This window comes from Diceros bicornis, chromosome 15 (assembly GCF_020826845.1).
Source record: "Diceros bicornis minor isolate mBicDic1 chromosome 15, mDicBic1.mat.cur, whole genome shotgun sequence".
Taxonomy (NCBI): Eukaryota; Metazoa; Chordata; class Mammalia; order Perissodactyla; family Rhinocerotidae; genus Diceros; species Diceros bicornis.
The window spans coordinates 14,762,668-14,789,056 of NC_080754.1; the positions used below are offsets into that span (position 1 = coordinate 14,762,668).

Below are 26,389 nucleotides of genomic sequence, written 5' to 3' on the forward strand. Positions count from 1 at the left end.
AGAAGCCCATTCACTCAGGTAGCAGCTTTTGATGTATGCAAATAAACTTTCAGAGAAAGACTGAGAGATGGGAATTTCTGTCTGCTTCCTCTGTACTGAGCCCTGGGGGGATAGCCAGTTAAGAACTGTGTCTTTGTTTGCTATATTCTAGTGGGCACTTGAATGCAAGCCCCACTGGCCACTAGAGCCAAATAATCAAGGGATGTGTCATCTGGGCAGCAGCCACAAAAGCCAGGGTGCCAGACTTTTACACAAGCTCCTTACAGGGAGAAACTATCTTTGCAAGCTTATTAAGAACTAATTTTTTTGTCTTCTCTAGCCTTGTGGATCTTGTGGATGTAAGCCCCATTAGCTTTCAGAGCTAGGCGTTTTGGGGGCCCATCCCAGGTGGAAGTCTTAAAAGTTGAGGCACTAAATGTTGGGTCTAAACATTTTGCTTCTCAGGGAAAAGCTAGGAGCTGTGAGTTCCCTTCTGATTGTATGTCTCTGTTCCAGGGGGTGGGTTTTGTGGTGAGAGTGTGCCTCAGCCTTTCTTGCTCATCTCAATGTAGGTATTTTCTCATTAGCCTGATGTGTAGACGTCACTCAGCTAGTTTCTAGATTTCTTTTAGAGGGAAGTGATCCATGTGTAGCTGTAGATTCAGTATATCCATGGGAGGAGTTGAGTTCAGGGGCCTCCTATGGTGCTATCTTGGACCAAACCACAGACTGCTTTTCTTGATTTCTTCCAGCAATAAAATCCTATCTGGCACAGCATTGCACTCAAAGTTACCTTTTGCTTAAGTTTATAATTGACTATAATCTGACTTATTTATGCCAGATAGATGAATTGAAGGGGATATGATGGAGATTACTCACAATTCCTTTAAATCTTTAAAGTTGGTGTTAATTTCTTAGCTCCTTCTAGAATGCTGCATTACTTCTTATTACTATTTTGGCCAGGGGTTCCACTTGGCCACTTGGCCCTTCCTGCCATAATGATTATTAATCTATAGGTCAGCGGGACAATGTGAGTGTTTGGCTAGATACTAAGTATATTCATTCCAATTATACACTTACAGTCTCAGGGAAATAATCACAGAGTGGACCTGCTGGACTTCTATGATACAGACTGGGTCAGAAACTCCATATATCATCTAGTCTAAAAGCTCCAAGTCTAGCTTGGGGAATGTGATAGCATTTTAAGCCTTTCATATTAGTATCATTTTAAATGCTATACCCCAAAGTCCTAAAAAAAGTCTGGGTATTCTCTCTTCCCAGTGCACAGTAACTCTGGTAAAGTGACTAAAGGTCATTTGGAGAAAAGATTGAGGGAATATTTATCTTATATACTTGTGATATTGTTGCAGTATTTTCTCAAGGACTTTGGTTCTGAGAACTGACTTGGATATACAGAAAGGGTGAGAGATCATGATTTTCCTTTGCGGTAGTTGATCTCATCCCTTTGCTCACCAGCTCTCTCTCTCCATTCTTGAATCCTTTTGATACTAGAAAGACTAATTCCATGGCAGCCTCTACTGACAACCAGGTCCTGCAAAGGACATCTATCATTGAGTTTCTCACCATTGCCTTGGTGAAGGAAAATGTCCTCTGGGCCTTCCCAGGAAACAAAGTCATGTGGTTGGTTCTTCCTTCTCACGTAATAAATCTAGTTAAATATTCTAATTTTTATCATATGCACTTCATTTACTATAGGTTATTCACCTGGTCAAACTTCAAAGAACCATCCCAGGAGTGTAATAGTACCGACTCCAAGTGTGTTTGGCAGAATCATCCCTGAATCATCATGGATAAGACCACTGTGCCAATAAATTCTCCCCAATGTGGCCTTGTGTTGCAATCCTCTGCTCCAACATCCTCCAGATCCATTCTCTTATATGTTCTACTAGTATTGCTGGTATTAGGCAGGTCCTGTAATTCCTTCAGTAGATGAGTTGCAATCTCCTGGAGAAGGCTCTATATTTCCCCTTCTAGCTGTGTTGAGACTTGAGCTGGGTAATTACTTTAGAACCAATGAAAGGTGGTAGAAACTAACTTTGGAACAAAGACAATCTTCATCTTGTGATGTCTTTGCAGCATCTGATGGTGATAGGAGGCTATTATACTCTAGCAGGGGAGAGGCAGCTGCTTCTGCCAGGCCAGAGTGTACATGAGAATGTGGGGGTCCAAGATCCTCATGTTTGTCCACCCAAGTGCTACCACTTCAGATATCAGGGTCCTGAACTTTTCCTCTCAGAGCCCTGACGTTGATACAGAAGTCCTGTCAATACTATGCATTTATTCTTCTTTGTGCAGCTCCCCCCAAATTAGATATACTATTTTAATTTTGTATTCAATTCTGAATAATTTAAGTTGAATTTTTAATTTTAAGAATTATATGTATTTTTCCATTTTCTATTCAGTTCCTTTTGGTCATTGCCTTGTCATGTTTGTAATTCCATCACTTATTAATTTCAACTTTTCAGTAATACTTATAGTCCATACTGAATAATTCTAATAACTGAAGTCTTAGGAATATAAATCTGCTGTCATTTCCACTGATTCTTTTTCATGGTTGTTTATTTCCTTGTGTTTGTTGATCTTTGATAGTGACTTCATCCATTGGCTAGAGAACTCAATTTTGAATGGAATGCTATTCAGCACTTAGTAATAAATACTAACATTTGTTAAGTGCTTTCCCAGTGCTAGTCCCTGGACTAAAGGCTGCTACACAGACTATGTAATCTTTAGAACCATACCATGAGGTAGGCAGAAGAGAACCCAACTCACATATTTTGGTACCTATTATGTTTCATTTATTTTGTCAGATGTTTTACCTATATTAGTTAGCCTCCAGAATATGACATAGATATTACTATACCCACTTTTCTGAGAAGAAAACAGGCCTGAAAAGCTCATTCAGCTAATAAATGAAGGAGACTGGGATTATAAACCAAGCCATCAGAGTCCAGAATCTGTACTAACCCTTTGAGACGAACGATATTTAAGAGAGAACCTAAAGGATACATCAACTATCAAGTCTCGTTTTTCAAATCTCCCTTTCTTTAAGTTACGTCAACAGAAATAATTAGTCAGAAAGTTGTAGCATAAGTCAGTATTGAAGACTTTAAAAGAATTGTAGTACAAAAATATCCTTTTGCTATTCATTGAGTGTGGTGGATTAAAGATAGCCACACAGTCTTTGATACTCCTATTGAGAAGAGGGGTTTATATTTTCTCCTCTTGAATCTAAGAAAAGAAATAAAAGGCATCCAAATTGGAAAGGAAGAAGTAAAATTATCTCTACTTGTAGATGGTATGATCTTACTTAGAGAAAATCTTAGAGAATTCACAAAAAACAACTAGAGTTAATAAATGAATTCAACAAATCTTCAGGACACAAGATCAGTATACAAAAATCAGTTGTATTTCTATACACTAGGAAGGAACAGCCCAAAAATTAAATTAAGAAAACAATTTCATTTACAATAGCATCAAAAAAAAAATTACTTAGGATTAAATTTAACCAAAGACTTTGTGTACTGAAAACTATAAGACATCCTTGAAAAAAATTAAGGAAGATCTAAATAAATAAATTGATAATAAATGATAATTGATAAGTTATATAAATGATAATAAATGACAAACCTATAATAAATAAATGATCTAAATAAATAAATTCATGTTCATGAATTAGAAAGCTTAACATCGTTAAGATAGCAATACTACACAGTAATCTACAGATTCAATGTAATCCCTATGAAAATCTCAATGACATTCAGAAATAGACAAGCTAATCCTAAAATTCATATGGAGTTGCAAGGGACCCCAAATAGCTACACCAAATTTGTAAAAGAAAAGTAAAGTTGATGAACTCACACTTCCTGGTTTCAAAATTTCCCAGTAGCTGTGGAAAACAATTTGGTGGCTTCTCAAGATATTAAACATAAAATTATCATATGATCCAGCAATTTCACCCCTAGGTGCATACCCAAAAGATAGAAAGCAGGTATTCAAACAGATACTTGTACACAAATGTTTATAGCAGCACTGTTCACAACAGCCAAAGGATGAAAACAACCCATATGTCCATCAACCAATGAATGGGTAATGAAAATATAGTATATCCATACAATGGACTATTATTCAGCCAAAAGAAGGAATAAAGTATTGATACATGATGCAAAGTGGATGGACCTTGTGCTAGTGATACACGTTACAACATGGATGAAAACACTATGCTGAGTGAAAGAAGCCAGAAACAAAGGCTACATACTGTATGATTCTATTTATATGAAACATTCAGAATAGGTAAATTCATTGAGACAGAAGCAGACTACAGTCACGCCCCGCATAATGACGTTTTGATCAACGACAGACTGCATATATGATAGGAGTTAGTACCATATAGCCTAGGTGTGTAGTAGCCTATACCATCTAGGTTTGTGTAAGTACACTCTATGATGTTTGCACAAGAGTGAAATCGCCTAACAACACGTTTCTCAGAACGTATCCCCGTCGTTATGCAATGCATGACTGTAGTACTATCCAGCAGCTAGGAGGGAGAAGGGATGGGGAGTGACTGCTTAATGGGTACCAGGTTTACATTTGGTGCAATGAAAATGTTGTGGAATTTGATGGAGGCGATGGTTGCCCAGCATTTTGAATGCACTAAACAACACTGAATGGTACACAAAAACGGTTAATGGTTAATCTTGTTATGTGAAATTTATCTCAATAATAAAAATAGTTATTACATTGTCTTTTTTTTCTTTAAGTAACTTTTCTGTGTATATAAGTAATTTAGTTGTAAACTACCTCTAAATTTTTTGGAAAGTATTCAGAATATAAATTTAAAAAAATAAAAAGGGAATTTCAAATGTATATAAAAGCATTTCTATTAAGGTTCAAAAGCACTCACCTTGATGGGACTCCTTTTTCCTTTTTAGTGTTATACACCCAGTTGAGCAATACTTTTCTAATAAAGCTAAGAATTGTTTTGCTTTCAGCATAATTCTTTATTGTTTCAGGACTCATATGTCTAAAAAAATAAAAAGAAACCTTTAAACATGCTTTAAAAATTGGGGAATAACTTTATCGCAGTACTGTCAGAAGGCAGGAAGACTATTTTCTATAGTGATGACTGGGAATGAGAGACTTCCGTGAACATAGGTCCAAGTCACAAAATTATAGATACAAGTAGACACATAATTATGAAGTAAGATTGTGGGGCTCACTTGTTAAACAGAGTATAAAAAATTGGAGATACATGGTTTAAAATAGTAGAGAGGTCATGGTTCAAGGAGAGAAAGTATACCATAATTCAAATATTTGGGATTCGAGTACATCTGGGTTTTCATGTTGGATCCTCCATTATCTGGTGTGGCAATGAACAAATTTCCTCACTGACCTGGTTGCTCTGTAAAATGGAGGTAAAAATACCTATGCCAACTTGGGATAATTAAATGAGAAAGTATATATGACGCATCCAGCCCATCCCACATATCCTCCCATGTCTTTTCTTTCACTTCTGGGCAAGTAGGGAATTTACGGGGAAAATACAAGTGGCGAAGTAAAAGAGTTAAAGAAGAGTTGGGAGAAGTGAGTGGTCAGAAGACCCCAAAAGGCATTCTGGCAGCACTTGTCCCAAGTTGTCTGTAGGTTTCTTCTGGCTTTTCTGTTGAGAGAGCTCAGATTTGTATGCTATGATTTGGTCTTGCTTAGCCAACACCCTTGGTTTTATGAGGAACTTACCTGCTGCTGACCAAATACTTCATTGTCTTCATCAGAAGGAGGATAGGGCTCTGTCCCTGGGTCTGAAACCCTGTCCTAAAATACGGCTCAATGGAAGGGCGTTGGTAACTTAAGTTCAAAGGTAGACCTTGTCCTTCTTATTGATTATAATGTTCTCACTCTGAAATGTGGGCAATTTCTCTGCTATAGGGATGCTGATGTAATTGGAAAGAATGGCGTCATTCAATTCTCTGTGATTCAATATAATAATGTGGTAATTACATGGAAAATCATGAATGTGTATATGACTTGATTCATTCCTAATTGTGAAAATATTTCTTGAACACCTATTATGCTTGCTGAATGCTGGGAATAAACCATGCATGAGTATTGATCTCTGACCTCAAGGATCCAGCAGACTAGTGGAGTAAAACATGCAAATAACCATTGCAGCAAAGTGTAGTAAGAGTTGCTGTGGAGATGATAAACAAGAGGGCACGCTGGACCCACAAAGGGGGCATTAAATACAGTCTTGGGGAATCAGGAATCAAGGAATTAACGTCTAAGCTAAGATGTGATCATTTTACAAGTTCCTATGAATCCTAAAATTCTGTGATATCAATAAGTGTGTGATATATTTACAGCCCAAGTTACTAGGTAACTCAGGCTCCTGAATTCCTATTTTATATCAACATGGTCACTGTTTAGACCTGATTTAGGAAAACAGTATGATCTCTTTAACTGGATAGTGAGCCAGTTAGCTTTAAATCCGAGCTCTGTAATTTATTAGTCAAATGACTTTGCGTAAATTACTTAAGCTCTCTGTACCTCATTTTCCTCACTTGCAAAATGAAGATGTTAATAGCACTTACAGGATTTTTATGACACTAAATAGCTAACACATGTAAAATGTTTAAAACTGTGCCTGACCACAGAACTCTGTAAGTATGAGCTCTCTATTCAAAGTATTATTTCTTAAGCAATTACACAGGCACTTAGCACAGGTCTTGGTCCCTCTGTTAAAACCCCTACTCTTTCTCTCTTTAGATTGACTTTCTTGCCACAGGACACCCCAACACATGGGGCTACTGATAGGAAAGATCAGCAAATGGCAAAATCAACTCCAAGGCAGGCCAGCAAAGAAGCAAGTATTGAATACAAGTGTAATTAATAGAAAGTTCTCTGGGATTGGAACACCATCTCACTAATCTTGATATTCCCCACAGTGCCTGGCATGTAGCTTTGCACAATATTTATCTCTTACATGTATGAATAAAATGTAATATATTCCAAAATGTGCCTTCATAGTCCACTATGAGGCCTTTAACCCTTTAACCCCTTCTCCCACTGTCGACCTCCTCTTTGTGTTCATTTATTCTGGGCACATGTTGCTTCTGCCTTTGTGGAGGATTTATAGGGGAAAAATCAAGGCAGTGGGCTGAATTGCTCTACACTGCTTTTTAATATTAACCTCTCCTGGACAACGCAGTGATGATGTTTTCAGCATGTCATTTATTCATTCATTTAAAAACTTGCACTGTACACTGTGTATCTATCCTCTTTAAAGTATTCATCATATTGTGTTTAGTCAATCACTTTTGCCCAATCCCCTTAACACCACTCAGGTCCCTCAAGCATTTGAAGAACCTGGAGCCAGAGGGTACATGGCGGCCCTTGTACCACGTATGGGCATATTTAAACATGATTAATCCAGAAAATGAAATTTTTAATAAGATATATTTTATCTTCCTACCTTGACAAATATAATGTCCTAATGACTTGTATGGCTAGGCTTGAAATGAAAACTCTTAGACTCTTTGAAAATTTGTACTTGAACCACGTGAGAACATGCTCCAGTGTCTGGCTGCTTCTCTTTCCACACACAGCTTTATCCCTCACTGTACCATAAGCCGGTACATGTAAGTGGACACCAGCCCAGCACATCTCTCAGGTTTTGGGGTGTGCACACCAAAGGCCTAGTTTTCTTGTGAGATGATGGCCCAGGGGAAACGGCCCAAGAAGACCCTAGAAATGAACTTAAGAGCATTTGAACAGGGAATTTTGGTGTCCTTGGTACCAGGAGTGTGGTCTAGAACAAGAAGGTATGCCTGGGCTTTGGGTGGACATTGTTGCAACTGCATTTCAGTTTAACTCCTCCCTCTGCCCAATAATATATCCTTCATCCTTCCACAGGGGAGGATCTGAGGGAACTCCCTAATACACTGACTTTGAGGAACTCGCTGCTTACCGTGGAGCCGTACATCTAAAGAAATCATTACAAGTGTATGCTGAGTATTAAGAGAGGATGTGCATTGAGAAGATGTGCTTGGAGGGATTCAGGAAGTCTTTGACCTTAGTGAGACATTCGAGTAGTGTAAAAGGAAAAGGGGTTTACCATAGTTCAGCTTTGGCAAAAGGAGACCAGAAAGAGCATCTCAGTCAGAAGGAATGGCTTGTTCAAATGCACAGAGTTGTGAACAAGTAGAGCAACTTTGAGAAACTGAAAGTGGGTGATTTGGCTTGATTCTGGGGTGCAGAGCAGGCAGTGGCTTGCACACATAACACTGGATGATCCCAAATTACCAGACAAAAGCAAGAAAACTCACTTGTACAATTTCCTAAATGTAGTGGCTTAGAAGGATGGAAGCCTTCTCTTGACAATATACTTACTCTCCCTTGTTCTCACCAAAGCTTCCTGCTACACCTACCAGCACCTGGACTGCATTCTGGGATAGAATCTCATCCCTGTATTGTCTCTGGTAGCTTGCCTAAAAGAAATGTTGAGTCAAATCATTATATAGCAGGGATAACAATGGCAACTTATTATTTGCTTTATCGGAAAATAATCTGTGGGAAAGAATTCAAAATCCCCAAATAATCTAGTATCTTTATAAAAAGAATCTTTCTAGGGAGTCCATAGTATGGGATCAGTGCAGAAGGGAGGTCTGAGCTTTGGGTGGAACCAAACTGGTTCTGCAGGAAACTAGGATCCTGCTAGATGTTAATTAGGTTTTCAAAAATAAGTGGAATTCTGTGGCCAGGTAAGGGTTGGAACTGCTGCAAGCTGTATCCCCATCTTAAAAGTTCATAATGCATATTAGAATATTAACGGCTCTGAGACATCCTGCATTAAAGAATCTTGTTTACATCTTTATTTAATTTCATTTTCCCAAATATTTTGACAACAGAACTCTTGTCTCCAGTCTACTGTAAGCATTAAATGAACTGCTACCATTGTGCAGAATGCTGTAATTCGTTTATTCAGTCCGTATATTGAGAGCCCACTCTGGTTCAGGTGCTATGTTTGATGCTAGGGAAACCACTGTCTGACACTGTCTTGTCTCAGTGTGCTGAACACTGTGGACAATCGCTGTATAGACCACCTTCCTAAAGTGGAATGTATGATATCACTAAAGACTCCTGTGTTCCGTAGAAAACATGCTGTCTGCACCATCATTTATGGATATTAAAACATGGTTTTACTCTTGGGGGATACTAGAAAAGGATAGAACTAAATTTGAGGATGAAGGATCAAAAGGCTGTTTGTCCATAATGACAGGAATTCAATAAAGCAGCATTTTTCTCCTTAAACTTCCTTAAAATACTTATAAAATAATGTGAGATTTAAATATTTTTCAGTATCTTCAAAGATAAACATTCTAGTTTGTGGAAAAATAAGGAAGTAAAAATGATAAGGAACTCATGAAAGCTTAGCAACGCAATGGTAAAGCATTTAGATACTAGAAAAGTGTTAATTCTTAAATGATTATTCACAACAAAATGTAGTGAGAATTTAGAGAATGGCTGATTCCTCAAAATAAATGCCATTTATTGAGGTCTCTAATATATTATTGAATTAATTGATGTATATGTTTTAAACAAAATTATTTAATTCTCGCAACAACATTATGAGGAAGGTATTCTGATCTGTATTTTATAGATGAGAAAGCTGAGGCTCAGAGAGTTAAGTAGTTTTCCCAAGATCACATTAGAAACTCAGTTATCGCTGAATTTCAAGCCTGTCCCTCCCTCCCCCCAGTATGTGATGCTGCCTCTCCTGTACCACTGTGTTGCCATGTTGTGCTTCCTCTTCTAATGTATGATAGTAGAGAAGATACTGCTCTAGTTAACAAGAACTGGCTGAGATTTAAGTAAAAACTCTCAAAACTCTGAAAACTGTAATAGACCAGTTAATATGGTTGGGAGCAGTGAACATTAGAAACGACTTTGCAGAAACCAAATCAACAATCTGAGATAAACATGAAAATATGTCTAGGATGAAGAAGAACTAAAAAGATATGAGGTGAGATGAAGATTCAGAGAACAGAGCAGAGAGATCCAACCTACTTTAAAAAATAGGATTTCCTGATTAAGACCCAAAACGTAGCACAAAATCAACAAAGATGTAATAGTAGAAAATAAACATTTAAGGCAAGAAATCAAAAAAGTACACGGAATGTATATTGCAGAAAACATAGAATATCACAAGTGGGAAGAATCGAAGAGGTCATTCAGTTAGCATAAGTTTTCCCTCTTACAGATGATTAGAATAAAGACCAAAAAAAAATAAGTCCTGAGTCACACATCATATTACTAATGAAAACAAGTCTCTAAATGAGTCTCCTGCACTGATTTTGAGGGTTCTTTTTAAATTTTTATGTATTTATTTTTCCCCCAAAGCCCCAGTAGGTAGTTGTATGTCATAGCTGCACATCCTTCTAGTTGCTGTATGTGGGACGCGGCCTCAGCATGGCCGGAGAAGCAGTGCATTGGTGCGCGCCCGGGATCTGAACCCCGGACCGCCAGCAGCGGAGCGCGCACACTCAACCGCCAAGCCACGGGGCCGGCCCGAGGGTTCTTGAATACTATATTTTCCTGAAATAAATTAAAAATTTGGAAGTGACTCAAAGACAGTATCACATAAAATCTGCTGGTGGAACAAAGCACCATATGCACATAAGTCTGTCCTTCATGGCACTGCCTCAATTGCTTAAAGAAGTTATTTAGATCCTTGGAAAAAGCTGCCTTTGAGACTCAACTTGTCTGCTAGGACAACTGCTGAAGAGAGAACAACCATACCCTGCAGACCTTCCATTTGCCAAGTTAGACTGAGCAAGCAGAATGCTTGGAATCCTGTATGCGTGGAACAGCTGAGAAATGCATGACAGTTCCATATGCAATGGAGAAGGCCCCACATGGACATTTTGAGAAGAGTCATGGCAATTAGTCAAGATCCTGACCTCAATAGATAATAGTAACTAGGCTATTAGCAATTTCCCATAGAGTTCTGTATGCTGCTGTGCTACAGAATTTCTCTAATTTTTACCCAAGATTTGAGATGAAAACATACTATCCTCTACTTGTAGTAATTAGCAGACCTGGTGGTATCCTTTCATGAAAAGCTGGCTTGGATCCAGAGATGGGCAGTGTCATGGATCTGACTGTACAAAACGTTTGAAGGTTGAGCTCAGCTGTAATTCCTGATGTTGGGATCTGTGAAATTCTGAATTCCTCATAATAAAACACTTTTTACTTAAGCTAACTTGAGTGGATTTCTTTTCTTTGCTTTTTTTTTTTTGCAGTTAAGCAGATTCCTAAGATAATGCCCAACTACCTGTACTACTAAGCTGTACAGGTGAGCATAATCAAGATGTCTTCAGCAAAGGAAGAAATGTTCAGTATAATTTTATGCCAAAAAATAATTTTAGAAGAGTATAATAAAGTACTGACTATTTGTGCTGACAAGAGACGCCTGTTGGCCAGTTCCATTGCTTCAATGTTAAGGGTCTCATCTATTTCCTTGTTACAGTCTGGACATTTCACCTTTTGATGTTCTGTTGTTTCTCCTTGGCTCAACTAAGTAAAACACAAATCAAAATAAAAAAATAATACATGAATATTGTTTAGCTTAAACCTAAAGCAATTTACATACTAGTTTGGTTTGTAAAACTATAGAAAATCTGCTAGATACAGAAAAATGTTCAGATGAATTTCCCCATCATTTGCACAGTTATCTAGAAGGTAAAATAATTGCCAATTTTGGGGGGAAGGAGTTATATCATATCTTTCCCTTTACCTGGCATTAACAGTTTATAAAAGCTACCACATCTATGACCACATTTGAAACCAGTGGTTCTGAAAGTGTGGTCCCCCAGCAGCATCAGCATCATCTGGGAATTATTCGAAATGCACATTCTCAGACCCCGCCACAGACATACTGAATCAGAAACTCTGAGAGACAGGGCAGCAATCTGTGCTTTTACAAACCTGTTGTATGATTCTGCTGCAGCTAAAGTCTGACAACCACTGCTTTAAACTAATCACTGAGGGTGGAACAGAAAGTGAACATGGCATTAGGAGATGGGAATATGGATAACCCCATTTTACCAATGAGAAAAGCTGAAGCTTAGAGAAAATAAAAGATTTGTTCAAGATCACAAAGCCATTTATTAAGTGACAAAGCTAGGATGTGAACTTGGATTTTCTGAGTCCGAGGCCAGTGCTCTATCTGTACCACTATAATATCCCTCATGCCTGCATCATGAAGATCACCTGTCTTCTGAAACAGATTAGGTACCAGAGTGGTGGCTTCAACCCTTTGCATTAGAATCAGCTGGGTAAATGAATTAACAAATACATATTCTTGGGCCCCTCCTCAGACCCCCTGCATCAGAATCTCCTGGGTAGGGGTTGGGAAATCAATTCACATTTTTCATAAGATTTCCAGATGATTCTGATGCAGCCTGGTTAGCAAAAGGCCACATTCAGACATTGAGAGATACTCTAGAAAGTTCTCGGATTTGACTTGGCCAAAATCCTGGCAGTATTCCTGCAGGCAGGGGGCTTGGTTCTGAGCCTCCATTTGGAGCTTCAAGCACTGGTTAGTGAATATGAAATGGATTTTTAGGAATCCTATTTCATAGAAACCAACTCTCATGCCTACTCTCCTGAAGTTGGCCCCTCATATTGTATGATGCAGAAAAACATTGCAGTGAAAACATTGCATGTTTCATCGCAGTGAAACATGACATAGGAGATGGCAAAGCAGTAGCAGCATTGAGAAGATCCCAGAACAAGTTTGACTTCTCTTTATGGCAAGCATGACTGATTGGTGTGTTATGTATTCTTAAATGAATAAGACGTCTGACCACAGAAATTCTAAACCATGTCTCAGAAGCAGGAAGTGACGTCTCACCCACGTCTACACTTATGATACTGGCTTTGAATTCTGTTTTATATTAAAAAATAATATTAACCATAAGCTAGGATCTAGCAAGTGCTTGGTGTATATGATAGCCTAAATGCTGAAAAAATGCTAAACAAAGGCACCTGTCTACCCTCAATCTAGTAAAAAACTAGCCATTTTCTAAAGTTCACTCTCCTCTTTTTATGACATTTTTCAAAGGCAGCTCCAATACACTGCTCCTGCTTTTGAACTTACAACATATATTTTCCACATACTCATAGGGGTTGTCACTTCCATTTTGCCCCAAAGTGATCACAAAATTCCCTAAAATCTCCTCCTTACTATTATGGTAAATAAAGAGTTCCCAATACCACTTCTCTGTCAATTACAAGCATTAAAAATTGTGAATTAATATTTATAACATTTATGCATACTTACAGGCAATCACATCTACTTTGAAGTAATAAACAAAAGATATGACTTGCTTACCGCATACGGGTTTTGGAGTATAATTGCTTTCTCAACCATGGTCCAATCTGCAGTAGCGAGATTTTTGTCAAATTTGAGCGCAGAGGCTGTAGATTTGGTTACCTCTTGAAAGTGTTGGAATGTATAACAAAGGGATTTATATTTTGTTGAGGTGACATCACGGAGACCTTTGATACAAAGAGGGTATTTTATAAGTAATAGGCACACCATCATTTTGATATGACTACAAAGCTTCCTTTTGTTCTTATTGTCACTAAGCATTTTTTTTTAAAGTTAAAGACTCAACATAAATTGTTTAATAATGGGAACACTAACAATTTCAACTTTTTCTACTTTCACACTCCTCACAAAAGCTGAGGTACATAATAATAATAGTAATAGTTAATATTGATAGAGCGCTTACTGTTTGCTGAGAAAGCACATCTCAGCACTTTGCACTTTATATTCAGTCTTTTGATCATCTCGACTACCTTTTGAGGTAAGTCCCTTTTCTAGTGTGATAGACAAGGAGACAGAAGTGTGATGATTAACTTTACATGTTAACTTGACTGGGCCACGGGGTGCGGAGATATTTGGTTGAACATTATTCTGAGTGTGTCTGTGAAGGTGTTTCCGGATGAGAATAATACTTAAATTGGTAGACTGAGTAAAGCAGGTTACTCTCCTCAGCACAGGCAGACCTCATCCAAGCCACAGGAGGCCTGAACAGAACAAAAGGCTGAGCAAAAGAAAATTCACTCTCTGCCTGACAGTCATCGAACTGGGATGGCGGTCCCCTCCGGCCTGCGATTTTGGACTGGAACTTACACCATTAGCTTTCCTGGTTCTTAGGCTTTTGGACTGCAGATCTTGGGACTTCTTAGCTTCTGTAATCATGGAAGCCAATTTCTTATAATAAATCCCTTTATATATATATATATATGTACATACACACACAGAATATATGCACATACACACATATATAAGACATATAGGTAGGAGATATATGTATCTGTATATATGCATATATATACCTCTTACATAAGCTCCTACATGTGTATATATATATGTACCTATATGTAAGATATATGTACTTATATGTGAGATCATATATATAAGTATATACGATATATATTTATTCATCTCTCTATATATACATATCTCCATATCTATCTATCTATCTCCAGACCTCATTAAGGTTTGAAAGACTCTTACTCTCAGACACAAATTTTTTTTTGAGCCATAGAAGCTGGTTTAGAAAGCAATATGTTCCATGAGCAAATGTTCACTGCTCTCAATGCAAGCAAATGGATATTCCACACAAAAATTTTAGGTTTATTTAGTTACTAAGTAGAATATATGATACTCTTTGCAAAACTTTACGTCTTTAATCTGTTCTTGCCAATTCACCCTGTTAAGGCTCAGAGAATAAAAAAAGAAAAGGAAGAAGATTTTGTTGCAAATATGAGAAAGGAAGGGAAATTGGGTAGTGAGATAGTATCCATAAAAATAAAATTTCAGATTGATAAAAAAAATGCCATTAGGGTGAAAACTCTGCCTGAAGTAGAAAGGGTGATGCAGCAATTAAGAAAATAATGGATTAAAAGCAACAGGGCAATTTATTTCTAGTTCTTTTCTAGCCATTACCTAGCTGTGTGACCTTGGGCAAGAACTAGATCTCAATTTCTCAATTGTTAAAAAGTAGGGGATTAAAACAGGCATGTTGCATAATGCAATCGCCTCCTAAAGCTATTTCTGCTTCTGCTCTCCTCAGACCCCTCAATCACTTATCTACAGAAGGAGAGTGGTCCTTCTAAGACCTTAATTGTAAAATTACACTTACTTGCTTAAAACCAACCCAAGAATTCCTTTTGTCCTTAGAATAAAATCTTAAAATTTAAGGCCATTTATTACCTAACTCCTTCCTACCTCTCCCATTTGGCCTTCCTCCGCTATCTGCATTATTCTTGAAGGTTCCAACACCTCAAACCCTCTTTCGTTGAACATACTCAATTTCTAGCATCTGTTGTGTTTTCTATTTATTTATATGTGCTCTGTTCACTTTGATGCACACATAACTCTCTGATATTACCTTATTTGACTGGTTTATTGACTATTTCTCCTCTCTCCACTGTAAACTCCAACAACTCAGAAATCTTGTCTGTCTTCATAAGGCATCACTATCAGTTAGCATAGTGCCTGGCATGTAAGAGGCTCTTAATAAAAGTTTGTTGAATAATTGAATAAACTTATTGTATTATTTTACTTAAACTGAACTAATGTAAATAAGTAATCTTTTAAAATAAAAAAGCTTATTGGCCTAAACCATTCATATGCCTTTACATAGAGATCCAATTTTCTCTTCAATTAGACACAGTTGATTTGTATTTATATGGCTTCTTTATTCAATATGAGCAATTCTTTAGCATATTTAGAATATTTTTCTCTTCACTCAGAATAGTGATAAGTAGGGCTTACCTAGTTTACTAACTGCCATTGGCAAAACAAATCTATTGACAATCAGGCTAACTAAGCATACTGCCACTCCATGAAATAATACCTAGAATTGAAAAAAAAAATACAAAGTAAGTATTCACGACAATTTCATATAATGTATTCCATATTTACCAATGTAAATGAAGCTAGGTTGTGCTATGTCATTAGATGCTCGTGGTAGGGGAGAATTTGGATGTCAGCCATGAGGAAAGTACTCTGGGGATTCTCTATCTTCCTGCATATATTTAATCCATGCTTTTGGAACCAAACCAAACTCAGGACACATGGCTTGACAAGTAAACATATACTTATAAAGACATTGAAAAAAAATATTTGTGCTTAAATTCCATTGCTGCGCTTCTTGGGCCCTGGGAATATGCCTATACTTGGTCAAGTCTTATCCACTATCCACACCTCCATGTGTGTAGCCATACCGTTCTCTGCTCAGCATTACCAGTACATCTGTTAAAATAATTCTCTTCCCTTAGGAGAAGAGAACAACTCAGAGGCCTTGGTGTGTGTGCTCCACCTCATACTTTGCCTCTCTGGCATCCTTTCATTGTCAGCGGGGAGGAGCAATTAATTTCTTTGGTGCCACTTGATTTCTTTCTTCACTTATATCCCAAGTTGGTCTCCAGAGACAAGTGGAGCAACACTTTTCAATTTGAGCCTACGCACTTCAGTTGATTTATGGAGTTCTAACTTCCAGAACTCGTGTTAAATACCTAGGCAGTCCTCTGTTCTTTGGCCACAGAGGGAGGTGAGGGACTGAGCATGAAACCACACCAGAGGCTCTCAAGCTTGCACATTAGGATCACTTAGGAAACTTGGGTAGCCCAGGATGTTCCCACTGAATATTCTGATTTAATTCTTCAAGGGTGCAGCCCAAGCATTGGTAATTGGAAAAACCAAAGAATAATCTACATGCATTGAAACATATTTGTGTACTATTTGATAAGTTTTAACTGCATACACCCACATAACCCTCAATCCTATTACAATGTCGAATATTCTCATATCCCCCCAAATTTCTCTGGTGCCCCTTCCCAATCAATCCCCCACGCTACAAGAGGCAACTAAGTTTCTGATTTCTATAGGTAAGAATTGCCAATTAGTAAACCTTCATATAAAGTGATTATTATGTTTTTAAATTTTTTTTCCCCCCAAAGCCCCAGTGGATAGTTGTATGTCATAGCTGCACACCCTTCTAGTTGCTGTATGTGGGACGCGGCCTCAGCGTGGCTGGAGAAGCGGTGCGTCGGTGCGCGCCCGAGATCCGAACCCGGGCCGCCAGCAGCGGAGCGCGTGCACTTAACCGCTAAGCCACGGGGCCGGCCCTATTATGTTTTTCATTGTAGTTTTAATTTGCATTTCCCTACGGCAATGATGTGGAGCATTTTTAATGTGCTTAGCAGTATACATCTTTCTTTTTGCAGCATCTGTTCAACTCTTTTGCCTATTTTAAAAATTGCGTTGCTTTTCTTCTATTATAAAGTTGTAGAAATTTTGAAAAATATATTCCGGATAGAAGTGTACTGTCAGATATATGTAGTGTTGATCTCAACATGGATCACAAATTTCTCCCAGTTTGTGACTTATCTATCCATTTCTGTAAAACTACCTTTTGATGGGCAAATGTTTTTAATGTTGATGAAGTCCAATATTATCTTTTATGTTCTAAGAACCATTTGTCTATCCCAAGGTCACAAAGGTATTCTCTTATGTTTTCTTCCCTAAGTTTTAGAGTTTTTGATTTTATATGTAAGTCTATGGTCCATCTCAAATCAGTTTTACGTATGGTTTGAGGTAAAAACAGAGATTTTATTTTCTTTTTTCTGAATAAATATCCAGTTGTTCAGCACCATTTGTCAAAAAGGCTATCCTTTCCCCCACCGAACTGCTTTGGCATTTGTCAAAAATCAATTGTGAGTCCTTTCTGGACTCTTAATCATAGTCCATTTATCTATTTATCTATTTTTATGCCAATATCCTACTAACTTAATTACTCTAACTTTATAGTAAGTCCTGATACCAGGTAATATAAATCTTCCAACTTTGTTCTTCTTTTTCAAAACTCTTATGGCTATTCTAGGTCTTTTATATTTCTATATAAATTTTAGATTCAGCTTATCTGTTTCTAAAACAAATCTACTGGGAGTGTTGAATATAGTGACATCTTAATTATCTTGAGTCTTCCAATCCATGAACATGGTATATCTGTCCATTTATTTAGGTTTTTAAAGGAGCCTCCAAGATGGCTCCCAAAGATAGCTGCCTCCTGATATTTAGGTCCATGTGTAATAACCTCCCTTTTGGTGTGGACTGATGGACTGAACTTATTGACTCACTTCTAATGAATATAGAATATGGCAGAAGTAGTGGGAAGTTACTTCTCAATTAGGTTATAAGGACTGTGGCTTCTGTCTTGGATGCTTGTTTTTCTCACTTTCTTACTCACTCTGAGATAAGCCAGCTACCATATTGTGAGCTGACCTATGGAAGGACTCAAGTGGCAAGGAACTGAGGGAGGCTTCCCGCCAAGAGCCAGCAAGGAACGGGGGCCCTAGTTCAACTGCCTGCCAGGAATGAAACCTGTCAACAATGATGCAAATGAGCTTGGAAGCAGATTTTCCAGCCCAAATGAGCCTTCTGATGGCTGCATCCCCAGTTTACACTTAAATGAAAGTTTATGAGAGAAACTGAATCAGAGGTCCAGCTAATCTGCATCCAGATTTCTGACCCACAGAAGCTGAGATAATAAATGTTTCTTGCTTAAAGTAACTGAGATTTGGGGGCAATTTGTTACACAGCCGTATTTCATATTTATTCCTAAGTATGTTATATTTTTGATGCTGCTGTTATTTATTATTTCATTTTTCTAATTGTTTGTTGTTAGTATGTAAAAATACAACTGAGTTTCGTACGCTGAACACGCATCTCATGATCTTGTTAAATTCACTTATTAGTTCTAGTAGTTATTTGATACATACCGATCTGTGTGCCTTTTCTGCCCCTAAGGCCCTGAGGAGGACACTGAGTACAATGTTGTCTAGAAGTGTAAAGAGCAAACACATTTGCCTCTTTCCCAAATTTAGGGGGAAAGCACTTAGTATTTTACCATTAAGTGTCATGTAATATTTAGGTTTTTTAATATTTAGTTTTCTTTTAGTTTCCTTCAAATTCCAGTTCACAGAAAGTTTTTCTTTTTTTCTTCACAAATTGGTGTTAAATTTTGTCAAATGCTTTGTCTGCATCTCTTGAAATAATCATATGAGTTTTCTCCTTTATTGTGGTAATGTAATGAACTATTGTATTTGATTGGTTTTTTGAAATTTTTTTTCCAGTTTTATTGAGATATAATTGACATTGAACATTATATTAGTTTAAGGTGTATAACATAATGATTATACATATGTAAATGATTACCACAATAAGTTAACATCCATTCCCTCACATAGTTACAAATTTTTTTTCTTGTGATGAGAACTGTTAAGACCTACTCTTTTAGCGACTTTCAAAAATACAATACAATATTAGTAACTATAGTCATCATGCTGTATATGACATCCCCAGAACTTATTTCTCTTATAACTGGAAGTTTGTACCTTTTGACCTCCTACACCCATTTCCTCAACCCCTCACTCCCGACCTCTGGCAACCACTGATATATTCTCTGTTTCTATGAGTTCAGATTTTTCTAGATTCCACATATGGTCTTTTGAATGTTAAACTAATATTTTTTGGACACATTTCTTTTAATAAAATCTACTTGATCATGATGTATTATCCTTTTTATATATTTGAAATCTACTGGCTAAATATTTTTAAAGGATTTTTGCATCATGTTTAATCCGTAGTTTTTGTTTTTGTAATATCTTTGTTGGTGTTTGGTATCAGAATGGGCTGGCTACATAAAATACAGTGTTCCATCCTTTTCTATTTTATGGAAGAGTTTGCGTAGAATTGGTATTATTTATTCCTTAAATGTTTGGTATAATTTGCCAGTCAAGCGCCTGGGCTTTTAGTTTTGTCTGTGAGAAAATTTTAATTTGTATATCCAATTTCTTCAGCAGATAGAGGGCTTTCAGATTTTCTATCTTTTTTTTGTGTCAGTTTGAGTAAGTTATGTTTTTTAAGTAGTTTAGCCATTTCATCTAAGGTGTTAAATATTTTTGACCTAAAGTTATACATAGTTTCTACTTATTATTCCTTTAATAACTGTATAATTTGTAGTCATGTTCACATTTTCATTAGTGATATTGGTATTTTTTTTCATATCTCTTACTGTCTCTTTGTTTCCCTCTCTCATTCATTTTTTTTTTTTTTTGCCGAGGAAGATTAGCCCTGAGCTAACATCTGTGCCAGTCTTCCTCTATTTTGTATGTGAGTTGCTGCCACAGCATGGCTGACAATTGGTGTATGTCTGCACCCGGGATCCAAACCTGCGAACGCAGGCCACTGAAGTGGACCATGCCAAACTTAACCACTATGCCCCTCATCCTTTTTTTAAGTTTAACATTTTGAGATAATTGTAGATTCACATTCAGTTTTAAGAAATAACACTGAGAGAGCCTATGTAATGTTTACCCAGTTGCCCCCAATGGTAACATTTTGCAAAGCTATAGGAGAACATGACAACCAGGATACTGACATTGACACAGTCAACACACAGAACAGTTCCATTAACATAAGGATTCCTCATATTGACTTTTATAGCCACATTCACTTCCCTCCTGCCTCCACTCCTCTTTACTACTGGTGACCACTAATCTGTTCTCCATTTCTATAATTTTGTCATTTAAGAATGTTATATAATTGGAATCATATAGTATGTATTCTTTTGAGAGTAGCTTATTTTACTCAGCATAATTCTCTGGAGATTAATCAAGGTTGTTGCTTTTATCAATAGATTGTTCCTTTTTATCGCTGAGTAGTATTCCATGGTGCAGTTCTACAACAGTGTATTTAAACATTTACCTGTTAAAGGACACCTGAGTTGTTTTCAGTTTTTGGTTATTATAAATAAAGCTATTATAAAAATTCATGTATAGGTTTGTGTAGATATAAATTTTTATTTCTCTGGGACAAATCCCCAAGAAAGCAATTTCTGGACTGAATGGTACTTGCATGTACAATTTTTTAAAGTAACTGCCAAATTCTTTTTCAGAGTGATCGTACCATTTTATATTCCTACTAGCAATGTATGAGTGGTCCAGTTTCTTTGCATTCTCACCAGCACTTGGTGTCATCATTATATTTTTATTTCAGCCCTTCTGGTAGATAATATCTCTTTGTGGTCTTAATTTGCCTGTCCTTAGTGGCTAATGATGTTGAACATATTTTCATGCATATTTGCCATCTGTATATTGTTTTCAGTGAAATGTCTCTCTATGTATTCTGCCCATTGGACTGTTTGATCTTTTACCATGTAGTTTTTAGAGTTCTTTATATATTCTAAATATGAAACTTTTCAGATAAGTGGTTTGCAAACGTCATCTCCCAGATTGGAGTTTGCCTTTTCATTTTCTTAACAGGGTCTTTCATAGAGCAAAAGTTTTTAATTTTGATGAACTATATTTGTTGGTTTTTTTTTTTTTCTTTTATGGATCATGCTTTTGGCGTCAAATCTAAGAACTCTTTGCCCTATGCTAGGTCCCAAAGATCTTATCCCAAGTTTTTTAAAAAAAGTTTTCTTGTTTTACATTTTATATTTAATTCCATGATGCATTTTGAATTAATTTTTGTGAAAGATGTGAGACTTAGGTCAAGGCTCATTTTTTTTTGCCTATGAATGTACAATTCTTCAACACCATTTGTTAATAAAACTATCCATTCTCTATTGAATTGCTTTTGTACCTTTATCAAAAGTCAGTTGGGAATATTTGTGTGGATCTATTTCTGGGTTCTTTCTTCTGTTCCATGCATCTTTCTCTCTGTCAATACTACGCAGTGTCCATTACTATAACTGTAATAATGTCTTAACATCAGGCATACTGATTCCTCTCACTTTATACTTCTTTTCCAAAATTGTTTTTGTTATTTTAGTTCCTTTGCCTTTTTATTTGCCTCAACAATTGTATGTGCATTGTATTTTTAATTTTCATTTCCTTTCATCAATATTCAGTATATAGAAATATATTTAATTTTTTTGTACTTATCTTACATCCTGAGACTTTGCTGAACTCACTTATTAGTTCTAGGATTTTTTTTCCCTTCTGTTTTGAAGATCCTTGGGCTATTATATATAATCTGGCCATCTGCAAATAGGGATTTTTATTTCTTCCTTTTCAAAATTCATGCATTTTTTCCTTGTCCTATGGAGCAGGCTAGAACTTCCATCATGATATTCAGTAAGAGGAATAAGTGTAGGCATTCTTGCATTGTTCCCAATCTTAGGGAGAAAGTAGTCTTTCACTATTAATTATGACGTCACCTGTAGATTTTTTTGTAAATGTTCTTTATCAACATTAGGAAGTTCCCTTCTATTTCTACTTTTTGAGAGATTTTTATCATAAATAAATATTGAATTTTGTTAAATGTTTTTTCTGCATCAATTGATATAATTCTATAAACGGCAATTAGATCCTGTTGGTTGATGGTGCTGTTCAGTTATTTCATACCCTTGTTGATAGTCTATCTAGTTGTTCCATAATTTGTTGAACAATTTATAGGAAGACGTGTTAAAGTCTCCAACTACAATTTGTCTATTTCTTATTTTAGTTCTCAGGTTTTGTTTCTCATATTTCCCCACTCTTGTTTGGAACAATTCACTTAGGATTGCTTTTTTCCCTTCTTCACAGTAAGCTCATAAAGGAAATTTTCTATTTCAAACATTATATTTTTCACTTCAGGAATTTCTCTTTGGTTCTTTTTTTAGTTTTCATTTCTTCCCAGAAATATCTCATGTCTTCATTTCTTATGCCCATTTTTTTCTTTAAGTCCTTGAATATATTTTTAATAGTGCTGCTAATTCCAACATCTAAGCCATCTCTGGAACTGTTTCAATTGAATAATTTTCTTTTCTTTTCTTTTTTTTTGTGAGGAAGATCAACCCTGAGCTAACATCCATGCTAATCCTCTTCTTTTTTTTGCTGAGGAAGACCGGCTCTGAGCTAACATCTATTGCCAATCCTCCTCCTTTTTATTTTTCCCCAAAGCCCCAGTAGATAGTTGTACATCATAGTTGCACATCCTTCTAGTTGTTGTATGTGGGACGTGGCCTCAGCGTGGCTGGAGAAGCGGTGAGTCAGTGCGCGCCCGGGATCCGAACCTGGGCCGCCAGTAGAGGAGTGTGGGCACTTAACCACTAAGCCACGGGGCCGGTCTGAATAATTTTCTTTCTTAATTGTAGGTAACATTTTCCTGCTTCTTCACATGTATAGTAATATTTGATTTCAGGTTAGACATTATAGATTCCACGTTGTTGAGAGTCTTGATTATGTTGCCTTCCTTTAAAAGAGTTTTGATTTTTATTGTGTTCATCAGTTAATTTACTAGCAGATCACATTATCCTGCCAAGACATGGTTTTAGTCTTTTTTAGAGTGGGTCTAAAGTAAACTTTACTCTAGGGCATAATCCTTATTTCTAAGTCTTAGTTTTTCTGGGGTCACAACTTTGCTCATGTGGTGTTCATGAGGTTTGTACTGTACCTAGTCAGAAATCCAGTATCTGTCAGCACTGTGTGGCCTCCAGAACCTCCACTCAGCATAAAGCTCCCTAATGGCTCTTTTCTTTCTTTTTAAAAATTTTATTATTATTTTTATTGAGGTCACATTTGTTTATAACATGACATAAATTTCAGGTATGCATTGTTATATTTTGACTTCTGTATAGACTGCATCGTGTTCACTACCAAAAGTCGAGTTGCCATCCATCACTGTACACATGTGCCCCTTTACCCCTTTCATCTAATGGCCCTTTTCTGCTGATCCTCCTCCAATGCTCTGCTTGCACAGATTGGGCTAATGACCCAAGGGGGTCCCCTTGTAGATTTCTGGTATTCCTTCTCTTCAGCATCTTTCCCTCCCTGATACCCTGCCCCACAAATTCAAGCTGCTTTGGTAGCCCTAACTCTGTTTTTCACACTTGGTGAGACTACTGTTCTGTTCTCTACTTTTCTGTGCCACACTTTGGAAGAAAGAGTGACCGTGAACTCCACTCATGTGTTTCCCTTCTCTCAAGGATCTAACCATGGAATGTCCTTGCCCTTACCTAAAATCAGTTGCTTCATGTATTTTAACCACTTGTATACTTGTTTACTATGGGAAGTAAATCTGATATCTATTATTCATCATGGTCAGAGCCAGAATTCTACAGGCACTGGTATTTTTCTAAAAGTCCCTGAAGCATTCTAAAGTGAATTCAAGGTTGAGGACCACAAAGTTAGTTAAATAGTTTAATAGTAATAAGAGCTAACATTTATATAGTAAGCATATAGTACAATATATCAGGCTTATTTAATCCTGACTACAATTCTATAAAGTAAATACCAATATTGTCCTATTATACAGATGGAAAACTGAGGCACTGTAACTTATTCAAGGTCATTTAACATGTGATTAGTAGAGATAGGAATTTTTGTACACTTGGAATTTATGTAAAAAAATAATCTGTATTTTTTTTTTTGTCTGTATAGGAAATTTCTTACAGAGCTCCTGGTAATTGTCCTATCTTGAGATGAGGAAGGGGGATAGTCATGCCCATTATGTTCTGTTAGGCAGAGTTTGGGGGTACTGTCTAAGAGATAACGTCACTTGGCAACATGGATGGACATTGAGGGTATTATGTTAAGTGAAATAAGTCAGAGAGAGAAGGTCAAATACCATATGATCTCACTCATAAGTAGAAGATAAAAACAACAACAAATAAACACATAGAGACAGAGATTGGACTGGTGGTTACCAGAGGGGAGGAGGGGAGGGAGGCGGGCAAAAGGGATAATTAGGCACATGTGTGTGGTGATGGACTCTAATTAGTATTTGGGTGGTGAACATGATGTAATCAATGCCGAAATAGAAGTATAATGACTTATGACTGAAATTTATACGATGTTACAAACCAACATTACTGCAATAAAAAAAAAAAATGCTTTGCTTCCTAACATTACTAAATGTGGCCTCATAAACTTACAGAGGGCAATAGAGCCAATCAGAAATAGGTTTCTGCTTTTTTTGAGTGGGTTTTAGGAGCAAATAAAAATAAAACATTTATTGAGTGCATACTCTGTATCAGGTGCTATTTTAAATGGTTTATAAGTTTTAATTCCTTTAACAGTTATAATAAACCTATTTTTAGGAGTGTGAAGGGATTTAGAGGATCTCTAAACTAGAATGGAGAAGAGGAAAGTTGCCAGCTGTTCTTCCTCTCCCCAATCTTGCATTGTAGCTGAATCACTCCTACAGTACGAGTGGAGTGAGCTACCTCACTACAAAAGCATATTTTCATATACAGTGACAGTTTTTAATAAAATATTCAAATAAAAAAATACATCTTTCTCTACCTGAGATTTTTCTCTCTGAGATCCAAGAAAAACATCAGAGTAGGCAAATAGAAGGGCCATGTTTATATTAGGAGTCCCTTTCATTTCACTCCAGACCATTATGAATGCCCAGCGCCAGCTGAATCCATGACCAAGTCGAGACAAGAGAGGGCTCATGAATAGAAAGACCAGAAGTCTAAAATACAAAACAAATTTTACAAAGTTACTCTTGTCCTAGAAATTTCTTTCATTTCATTCTACTGTAGTCTAATCTATTCTCTGTGGAATTGCCAACTCTGAGACAAATGAGCCATCTTTCACACACCATTGGCATGGCACCAGAGGAAGGCGGAAGGGCATTCCCCTGGGAGACACGCCAAGAGGAGGCCATTATTCTCTTTGTTTCTTTCTGTTAGGTGAGTAGTAGGGTAATTCCACATAACCCTTGAGTGGTGTTTTGTCAGGCAGAAAAGACAAAGTTAGAGATATTTTGTAGATATATTCTATTCTGGATCCCCCCAAAAAATAAAAGCAGATCTAATGAATAAGAAGTGAGAATAAAATGTCCCCCCTTTCTTTTTCTTTGTAGATTTCAATCTTGTTGAATGTATCCAACATTGCCCAATTCAGTTCTATTTCTTCTTCCAGTCACAAATCATTCCTACATGTTACACTAATTGTATCTGATAATTTGGGACTAATTTCCATTTACTTGGCACTAGCTGACTTAATGTTGACTCTCAACTAATTTTCCTAGATGGAAGTAGAATGTTAACAATCTAAGTGATGGAGATTAAAGAATTGTGAGACTCCACTTATGCTGGTTTTTCCTCCTCTATGTCATCTCCTTTTCAGCTACAAAAGCAGACTCCTTTCTGCCTCTTAACATTGAAAAGGGACTACAAAATTTATTTGAGCAAAAAAGACATTTACAAAGAGGACTTCCTTATGATTTTTAAAAACCTATTTCCAACTATAATTTAATTAGTAGGACATTATTTGTTATATAATATTAAGCAAACAAAGCAAGATAAAATTTTTATTTATG

General features: G+C 36.8%; 1 protein-coding gene across 1 annotated transcript in view; it reads right to left on the reverse strand.

The window, feature by feature from the left end:
* Positions 1-26,389, reverse strand: part of SLC9C1 (solute carrier family 9 member C1) — an 82,873-nt gene that overhangs the window by 27,417 nt on the left and 29,067 nt on the right. Inside the window, exons 9-14 of the mRNA XM_058556518.1 lie at positions 25,363-25,537; positions 15,845-15,926; positions 13,388-13,554; positions 11,443-11,568; positions 8,383-8,480; positions 4,901-5,020 (exon numbers count right to left, since the gene is read on the reverse strand). Of these exons, the coding sequence (XP_058412501.1) occupies positions 4,901-5,020; positions 8,383-8,480; positions 11,443-11,568; positions 13,388-13,554; positions 15,845-15,926; positions 25,363-25,537 (768 nt within the window). The remainder of the gene's footprint in view (positions 1-4,900; positions 5,021-8,382; positions 8,481-11,442; positions 11,569-13,387; positions 13,555-15,844; positions 15,927-25,362; positions 25,538-26,389) is intronic.